Source organism: Echinococcus granulosus (genome assembly GCF_000524195.1).
Source record: "Echinococcus granulosus chromosome Unknown EG_S00231, whole genome shotgun sequence".
Classification (NCBI taxonomy): Eukaryota; Metazoa; Platyhelminthes; class Cestoda; order Cyclophyllidea; family Taeniidae; genus Echinococcus; species Echinococcus granulosus.
In genome coordinates, this window is record NW_020170611.1 from 14,592 (window position 1) to 24,977 (window position 10,386).

The 10,386-nt window shown below is 42.0% G+C and overlaps 1 protein-coding gene across 1 annotated transcript; it reads left to right on the forward strand. All coding sequences in view use genetic code 11, as the record gives it.

Annotated features, from left to right (window-relative positions):
* Positions 1–7,196: 7,196 nt before the first annotated feature.
* Positions 7,197–7,607, forward strand: EGR_10538 (Histone H3.3; the record flags this gene model as incomplete). The annotated part of the gene is made up of 1 exon (XM_024499787.1): positions 7,197–7,607. The coding sequence occupies one exon, from the start codon at positions 7,197–7,199 to the stop codon at positions 7,605–7,607; it is 411 nt and encodes a 136-aa protein (XP_024345796.1).
* Positions 7,608–10,386: the final 2,779 nt, after the last annotated feature.

Sequence of the window (10,386 nt, forward strand, 5' to 3'; positions counted from 1 at the left end):
AAACTGTAATGAAGACAATGGTGAATCGGTCGGTTCAATTTCTGTTTGCAACCCAAGTCATTTATTACAGAATGAGACGGCCGTGAATTTTACAATTTCATCACCGGTGATGGAACGTTGCCAAATGTTTGTTGATTTAGATAAATCTTGATCAAATTAATGTATAAAATAGTCAATTCACTCTTGGAAATGCCCTTTCTGCCTTATATTTTCTTACATTATTAGTTGCTTTAAGCCTATTCATTCACTGCCCGCTCCTCTTTCGCCCAGTGCCGCTTCATTTCCGGAAGATGGTGCACTGCAGATATTTATTGCCAAAGACCTCTTGAATTTGTGGGAAATTTACTTCTCATGAAGTAGCTCGGATTACTAAATCAGTTCAAAGTTGAGTCCCATGCGGTTATTTACATACTCGGGTATGAAGAATGGAGGATAGTGGATGGGCGAAGGAATGTGTAAAGGTCGAACCAACGTCTCTTTATTATGCATCCTTTAGAGTTTCCTACCTTTTAGTCATCGGGTATTATTCGAGAGATAGGAATGGGATGGAGGCACACATTACAATTTCAGTAATAAAAACTCCAAACTTGTATTTTGTTTAAAAACGTTACCTGTAAAATGCTCAAAAGAGATAAAGAGCATTCCTTGGCTTTTTTTATTTTATCACGCAAAAAGTTGGCGAGCATAAAGTGCAATAGCATTAACTAAATCGTATTTGCTTTCCGTTACCGCGAAACGATAGTATGCATTGTGCAGTCCATTATTTTGTATTTAGAAATAATTTTAAACCAGGAGTGCAAGGAAATTGTATGAATGTTAAAAAAATCTGCCATATACTATGCAATTATCCATGGTATCTAAGGTAAACCGCTGATGAACAAATAATATTCAGATGTCTAGGCATTACTTCCACATGAAAATGTGGCCTGCTTCGAGACTTTCCTGAAGTCGGAATGTTATGACGCAGCATGGCAAACACTGTGCTTTCTGAATGGCTGAAATACTCTTCCTGCGATTTGAAGGCTCTGTAGACGAGCCACTCTGAGATGCATGGCCGTTATTGAATACGTCTTTATTAATGTCGGATTTAATTCAATTCTGGCATGTATGATGCACTTCAACGATTTCATTTTATCTACTACTTTTTCCAATTTGTGGACTACTACTGTGGAGGAAAATAAACCGGAATCTTACTAGTCCTGGTCGTACAATGCACAATAGCAGTATTTTCAATGGCAGTTTCTACTGGTGATTATTTTGGTTCTGACCTAATAAAATACATATGGGCATTCGTAATGCTGTCTAATAATGGTAAGATTAAGTTTATTTTAATGCGAGAGTGCTAAGAGGAGATCCGACCAACTTTTTTTCATGTTTACACTAGGATCGAAGTTTTGAGGCTTTTCCTAGATTCAGCAAGCTATGGTCGCACACCAAATAATCCTGCATGAAAACTGGAATGACATCGACTAAATTTCTGTAAAGTCGTAACTGAACACCTGGTTACAGTCTAGGCTACTAACTTTACTTGTAGCAAAAATTAATTGTCTTATGTAATTTGACTTAGGAAACAAGCACAAACAAGAGCGTTTTATGCTGGACATCCTTAATCTGTATTGTAGCGTCCCGAGACTCCCTCAAGAGGAAAGAAGACACAATACTCGGGCAGAATATATATAGTCAGCACGGAGAAGGTGTCTGGACTATTGGCATGGCCCAAAAGACCAGCCCACCCAGCGAGGTACGAGGGGGCTAATTCAAAGTACAAAAGTGGCGCCTCACCAGAACCGAGGAATAAACCACTATCGTATTACATAGCCTCCCTCCTCTTTTGAGCGTCGTCCCCGGCGCTCCCACAGGTCAACCTCCCGCATCAGCCATTGCAACGTAGTCGGTGCAGTAAAGAAACACCCACGAGCCGACCGTGCCAGTCACCAAATTAGTGCCCAACTGAGGGGATACTTGACCTCAACGTCACCGATCCCTCTTGGCGGCTTGACTGGATCTGGGGTTTCGTCCGGTTTAGGGATTTGATTCAGGACGGGGAACTGCGCCGGCCATCATGCGTGTCCATAGATAGATGCAGGAACACTGACCTAAAAGCAGATTTGAGTAAGGAAGTACAAGATTTAGAACAGATCCATGGGGGACGGTAGGGGAAACCCGTAACGAAACTTCCAGATGGTTCACGACTAGTGTTGCTTCATTCGTTAATGGCTTTTCTGCAGAACAGGGGACTGGGAGAGATGCCGAAGGTAGACGTCAACATCAATCCTTCTATTAGGGGTCATCACCATTCTCCCATCCGTAGCATATGTACTTATTCCACTCCACTAAGGCTTATCACGGAGAAGTGGAAAATCAGGATACATGTCTTTTAAGATCGGGTTCGCTTTCTGCTGTCACCAATGTAGCGTCCCGAGACTCCCCGAAGACGAAAGAAGACACAATACTCGGGCAGAATGTATATATTCAGCACGGAGAAGGTGTCTGGACTATTGGCATGGCCCAAAAGGTCAGCCCACCCAGCGAGGTACGAGGGGGCTAATTCAAAGTGGCGCCTCACCAGAACCGAGGGATAAACCACTATCGTATTACAGCATAGTTAGGTGACATCCATGTTCGGTTAAAAGCATTCGGATCTGTTTTGGTAAAATGCTGTAATCTAATGCCTGGTGATTCTGTTGAGATTCAGTCAATTGCAATTAAAATTATGAGCTAAACCGATTAAGATTACGTTTCGCCTAATTTAAACTTGGAAAGAATTAACAAATAGATAGGCATAAAATCCCATAAACACCATTTTTAACAAGAGAGAGACTTCCATGGCCAGTGAAAGGCAAATACTTCCCATAATTTTTTCATTGCAGTTTTGTCGAAATTTGCCATTAATGGGTGAATTTTATCTATGAAATTAATGCTTACAAAAATTGCATGGAATTACATTTGATGACAGACTTGATTTCACTAAGGCCTATTTGTTTCTTTATGACGTATTGATAACCCATTTCAGCTCAACCAATGTGTCAGCTTTGGAAAATACATTTTTCTACACATTTTACCCAACCTTCTTAAAGTTAAAAGTAATAGTTTAATTTGGCTCTTAATAAATTCATATTTATAAAAGGACATATTTGGAGTTGATTGCACGTTTACCCATTAAAACTAAACGAATGCTAAGTTACAATTAATGCAAATGTGGATCACTTCAGAAATTTGTTGCATGTGATAGTGTACTGGCACTCCGTTTAAAAAAACGAAACGGCACTAATTTATCGTCCCGGGACTTCCCTGAAGACGAAAGAAGGAATAATACTCTTGCAGATTACACGTATTCGACACATAGAAAGTATTTGGGTTACTGGCATGGACCAAAGACCAGCCTACCCGGCGTGGTACAATGGCCAAGTCAAAAGTGTCTCTTCATTAAAACCGAAAGCTAAACAACCATCGTATTGCACTAATGTCATTCCAGATATTTTTCCCTCACTCTTGCCCCAAATATTTAAAAGTAAAGCTTCTTAGCAATGATAATAGTTTAAGGCACCATTGTCTTTGGGTATGATTTTGGGGAAGTGCAAAAAACAGCGTTTGAAGATAAGTTGACAAATGACCTCAAAAATTATTTTTTGCTTAACTCTCTTCTTCTGTTTTAAAGACACTCAGCCAATGCCACATCCTCCTTGCCATGCAAGCAGCCTTTCAACCATTCCATCCGTCAGTAAACCATATGTATCGCCACGTGACTTCCCTGAAGACGAAAGAAGGCAATGTTTAGGTAAAATATGTATTCTTGGCCAACAGAAGGTATCGGGGCTACTGGTATGACCCACAGGCCAGCTCACCTGACGGAAGTACAATGGCGGACCACCTGATCGGTCACTTTGCAAGAACCGAGGGTTAAACAAGCAGTTAGCACATTACATAGCTCTTTTCCTCCATTGAACGTTGTCCTTGGCGATCCTCTTGCTCGACTCCCCCCCAATTCAGCCATCACCACGTACTCAGTGTTGCCAGAAAAAACCAGCGTGCCAGCTTTGCAAGTTATCAGATTTTCATGCAATTGAGAGGACGCCAGACCTCAACGTCACTGATCTCTCTTAGCAGTTCGACTTAATCTAGAGTTTCGTCCCTAAGGGAAATGGAATCGCGGACGAGGAAATGTGCTGGTTATCACGAAAGTTAATAGTTTCTCATAAAAACACTGACCCAAAGCAGCCTCATTAACAAAATACGTGTTTTAAAGGAATTTTGTAAGAGTAAGGTCTCTCTTCTGTTTCTCCTCTACTCTTTGTTCTCACTTCACTGCTGTCTCGACATATCTATTGGGAATCCGGCCAGCTAGTAGAGAAGTGGGGAGGCGTCACGAGCATCGGTATCACGATGCGCATTCCCTTTCCTGTGCTGCATTGTGAAATCGTGTTACTGCTGTACCTTGCACTGACAAGTGCCTGCCGATCCGTTCTCACTTTGAACACCCTCGCTACGAGATGGAGTCAGAAGTGCCTAAACCATTTTTAAGGTAGAGGACATCTAACGTTTTGTTACCCTTTTCAGTCTCATTTTGTTGCTGAGCCCGGTACTTGGATAGGCGATGATGTGTACCTTCCTTCGTCGTCACTTTGTAAGAGTACTCTGCCTACGGCTGCACAGCTTAAGTCAGTCTCTAGTACGAACGATGGGATGCTCGATTTGAAGTTGGGAAACGCTAGAGTAACTACGGAAAAAAGCATTCGCCTTAGTTCTTTCTTCTACTTGTAATTTATTTTCACCTGCTTTTCGGATAATTTAGACAGCAGACCTTCGATCTTAGGAAAAATACTCTAACAAAATGCCTGTGGCAACTTGCCAAACCTTGGAAACTACGGATTTTGGTTTATTTGGCTTGTTTTGGTCATGTCCTTACTTGTTCTATGCGGTCTTTGGTAACTGCCATCCCATCTGAAGAGAAAGTGTCCCAAAAATTTGATCAAAGGCAGTATTTCCTTGGGTTCAGGGCCAATCTCGTGACTCGCAGACAGTCCAACACTAATCTCAGGTTGGCACCAAGCTCTTGACTTTCACTACCGAAGACGAGGGTATCATCTGGATAGATTGTGCATTGTTCTGCAGATAGCCCATTTAATGTGGTTTGCATCAGGCATTGAAAGGTGGCTGCTGCGTTACAGATCCCAAAAGGCATTGTCTGTAATTCATAAAGGCCATTTACAACATAAAAGTTGTCTCTTCTCCGTCCGTTTCTGCCAATTTCACTCTCCAGTATCGTATTTTAAATTTATTATGGAAACCCAGTTTGATCTGTATACGAGGTCTAACAAATTGAAGATGTGGGGCAATGAGAAGGCGTCTCCCTACATTTTTGCATTCATCTTCCCATGGTTAACACAGTCGTAGACTTCAGCCATTCCTCTTTACTAGCGCAATTGCAGAGGCAGTTTGCTTCACTTAGTAGAGGAGATTGTGTGCATCTGGGTAGTCACTAGATTGGTGTAGCTTCGCTGATATCTATCGCATGCTTCCCGTCTTTTATCCGTCTCAGCTTGAGTCCTTATCCTGAGAATATATTCGTGTACTAAATCAGCAGCTCGAGAAGTTCTCTTCCTTTTCCAACGGTAACAAAAGTCAGCTGCCTAAAAAGATCATCTAAGTTGTTAATCGGGATAGCTGAGGACCCAAAGAGAGCAATGCACACGTCATTCCCGTCTTCCTTCGTTAGCTAAAGGGCTATACTGGAGTCAACACCTTACAGGGTGGAGATGTTCCTCACAAAATTGAGGATGGCTATGGCGTTACGTAGATAATCAGCATTAGGAATCACGTTCCGGACCAATTCTGGACATATAATAAATTTCAGTGATAGTTTTTCTAAGCCTAAAGCGACTTTTAACAGCCTCCCCCCTTTTGCCGTTATTTTTGTTTCTGTTAAAGATAAACTTATAGATGGAGAGGAGATCCTAATCTTGTGACAAAGAGTAAGGAAAACACTAATAATAACTACAGATAAAACCGCTTTAAAGTCAAAAAGGAAGTAGCATAGACCTTTTAGTCTGCCTGGGGCTTGCTAGAATGAGTAAAAGCCAGTTAAGAGAAACCAGGATGTGGAAAAAGGGGCTTCGTCAAAATTTGCGGTTTAATGAGGAGGGCCTTGACATAAAGGTGTTTGATTAAGTCATCTGTGTTAGTTGCTGTAATTTGAGATCATAGACAGCTTTTAGAGCCTCCTGGTTGCAAACTTGACCAACTGCTGGAGGGATTTAGTGTTTGTGCCGCAGAGCTTCCCAACCACAAGGAGTAACCAAACAATGTGCTCGAACTGAATTTTGTTTGGGAGCGGGCTGCAGATAACTCGCTCTTTTAAAAGATGAAAGTTCTTTGCTCATGACCTATGGTTTGGTGGCGTTAATAGAAGTCTCCAGCAAGAGACTTCTCGTGCCGGTCAATGACAGGATGGGATAATTTGTCGCACCACTGTTCCAGGTTAGAGTCGGTAGAGATTCTGGCGTATTTTGAAACAGGAACACAGCTTTAAAAAGCAGAAAAAAATTAGAATGAGTTGTGATGTGGAAGGTAGAGGCAGAGGTTGAATTTGGCGATTGGGAGCCAATTTTCAAGTCTGCATTGTTTTGAACGGGGCGAGGCCAGGCCACGCTGCCACCACTGCAAAGATTCATCGTTTATTCCTTTCTTTTACGCTGCTAAACTACTAACGAGCCAACTGATCTAACAGGAGCAACGTTATTAATAATTTGTCAGTGGGGGAGGGAGGATCCAGGTCAGGGAATTCCGACGAAACATTCTATAAAAGGTGCGCTTCCTAAACGCTTCTTAGCTGAAAGATATTATGAGTCAAAGCACTCATCGTAGCACCTTTGTGAGGGAAACGAGTAACAGTTGCTTCTAATTATACCGAATTTATGAACCTCTAATGCTTGGTTCAATTACTAGCATTACAATTGAAAATATTCTTCGAAATGCATTTGCTTTGCATCAGAAGCCACAAGTTATATTTAATTTTTTGAGTGGTTTAATTAGTGTAATTATTAAAAAATTTAGATTTTTTGCAAAGATCCTTTTATTTACTTTGCTTTTGTTTAAATGTGGTAACGTTTAAAAATTGGTCTTAAGTCGCCGCTTTGTATTTCTGTTTTGGATTTCTGTCGTTCGGGTGCTCTCGGTTCCGTCCGTCTTGAGGATCAATGGCTCGTACCAAGCAGACCGCACGCAAATCTACCGGTGGAAAGGCGCCACGTAAGCAACTTGCCACTAAGGCCGCTCGCAAGTCAGCACCATCGACTGGAGGTGTTAAGAAGCCTCATCGGTACAGGCCTGGCACGGTCGCTCTTCGGGAAATTCGTCGTTATCAAAAGTCTACCGAGCTACTTATTCGTAAGCTGCCCTTCCAACGATTGGTTCGTGAGATCGCTCAGGATTTCAAAACCGATTTGCGCTTCCAAAGTGCCGCTGTGGGTGCTCTTCAGGAGGCGTCCGAGGCATATCTGGTCGGTCTCTTCGAGGACACGAACTTATGCGCTATTCATGCCAAACGTGTCACCATAATGCCGAAAGACATTCAACTGGCTCGTCGCATCCGTGGCGAACGGGCGTAAATGGGGCGTGACAGCGGAGCTTTTTATTTGCTAGGGAAATTTCTGTAATTCTTGGTGTTATTACTATTATAAACAATTATCTGTTGTACTCGTTGTGTGTATCCATATAAATTATTCGCATTTATGCTGTTTTTAGCTCTTGGCACCCCTTGCTCGTGTTTTATTGGGTGGCTTTCTCTCATCTTGTTTTAGACTGAGTTCGAATATAGTCTTTTTCAATGGTTGTTTCTTGAGTTTTTCGTCTCTTGGGGAATGCGGATGGGTGGGTAAGCCTTCCGCTCTGGGGCGGTTTAAATCCGCTTTACCATTTAGCGTGTCGCTCAAGCCTCTGTTTAAGAGGGGTGGTTTCCTCGTGAGCTGCAGTCGTGTCGTGGCTGCTCCGTTTCTGTGTTCATTGCCCCAGGTAAGTGCGGTTAGGTGGGGTTCGTCTCTAGTATGGAGTAGCGCTTAGTCACGCCTCGAAGATGGTGGAATTGGGATTGCAGGGGCGGTGAACATGGGGTTTTGGGGCTGCGGCCCTAGGGTCTGCATGGTGTAGACATTTCCGTGTGGGGTTGTACGGCCGCACTTAATGTGCACACTACCGCACTTGAGGCGCGCGACGCACGCGTCTGTCTGTCACACTACAATGCCTTTCTATTGGTTAAAGTCTGCACGCGGTGCTCGCGTGCTGCTCTAACTAAGTGCGCTAAACGCGCTAGGCAAAACCCCGGAAAGCCGTTCGGTTCGAACCCACTTTGTGCAAATTGAGGGGCAATATCTCCTCTGAGGAATGACCTTTTGACATCAAACTTAACGTATGGTGGGAGAATGGCAATATTGATTGTCCTATTAAGTTTGAACGCGTTCGAGCGGGTAGAAAGGCATGAAAACTGGGTTTTAATAAAACAGCTCTCAATTTTTGCATGTGTTAACGAGGGATAGAGCCTTAGCGGCTGCAGGCTGCGTGTGTGTTAAGCTAGCAACTTAACCAGCGTCGATCGATGGTTGCCAGTGTTGGAGGTGGTGTGCGCGCGTACGACAAACAGCCTATATGGCATGTCCTCAGACCCTTGCCACCACATTTGATCGATATCGTCCAACCAATCAGTTTGCGAATAATGGTGCTGATTGCTAGCAGACGCGTCGGTTTATGGCGTGGTACTAAGATGCATGCAACTTGTTTTTAGACAAATTACGGATTTTTTAGGTGCATCTTTCGCAATTAATCAAACACCTGTGAGCTGCAATTAGCATATAAGAGCTAAAAATTATGAAATTAGGTATTTATTACCGAAAATATACTATTTTACGAGAACAATATAGTTTTGAACTTTAGCTGTTTTTGAATTCTTTTTTAATTAAACAAATTTAGAATTTATTTTAACTTCATTTCATGTGAGCAAGACTTGCTAAATGATGTAAATTTCGGTGCGATGAGTGTCAATCACTCGTCATATCGATTTTTCCCGAACTGCATTCGCATAAGGTCACGCAAATTGAGATCACAAAAATTACCCGGTTCTAGATCTCACGAACTACTGCCGGAGAGAATTTAGTACGTTTGTGTATCCAGACTAATATGTCGCGTGATTATGCCACATTTAGTACACTTGTGGTGGGCCTGGTGATCCGACTTAAGCTACTAACAAGTTGAGGCATTCATGTCTGATATTTGTTTCAAAACGCGAAATTTATCTGTGCTAGAAGGACAAAATAGCGCATTGATAAAAGACCTGATTAAACCTAACTAATCCGGTTAAATGTGACCCTCAAACCACCATAAGGACAAACATTTTCAGTGACATTGACCGTTCTGTCTCAAGAGGCGTGGAAGGTGGGCATAAGAAAAGGGAGCCCGTATTTTGCAAATTCGCGAGTCACGCGACCCAACCAACCAATGAGATTACGGACGCATGTCAAGCGCATGACTCACCACTGAATGGTAAATTTTTGACAAACCTCGGATCCAAAGCACCAGCCACCACCTTGAAATTTGCAAAAATGTTCAGGCTAATTCCTGTTCGACAAGGACGCAATGGAACAGATGAGGTTACCTATACTTGTCAGCTTGTCAAAAAATTTAAAAAAAATCTTGCTAAGAGTAGAAGGGGTCTAATCGAACCTAAGTTATTTCTTTACAGCAACAATATGTCCTGCCCTTGAAAGGTAAGATAAGATAATATTTAGGAAATATGGCTTGATTATTTTCCATAATTTCGAAAGCCTCACGTTATTGCAACTTATTTCCAAAAGCACTAACAATGCTACTATTATAAATAAGTAAAATAAAATTTCTTCTTTCTTTTTTTCCTCATTTTGGACTTTTTGAGGGAGAAGACTAGCTAGAGTGAGATATCTTACTTTGCTTAGCAGGAGGAGTTCACACAATCCGTTTTATGAGGAGACCGTCATTTGTCTCCACTTTGGGAACCGATAACATCTGCTCAGCCGCTAGGCTGGTGTAATTTAATCACTTGTTAGTAACTACCGGGAATATTCAACAACCACGCATTGTATAAGTTCTTCTTTCCGCAAGTTTTGCTACCAACTCTTCACTAAGCAAATAATTAACCACTCCTCAATATCGGTATGTTATATTGCAACTTTAAGCTAACTTTTGGTGTTAGATTAGTGCAAATGATAAATTAATCTAATTGAAAAGAAGACCGTTTTTCTTGACTGGTCACTAAGGCTTAACTTTGCAGAAGAAAGATAAGTGCTACGGAGAGCTGAGTTTACAGACGCACTAGAGAAGTATTAAGAAGACGTCTGCTTTAGGCAAATTATCAATGCCCAA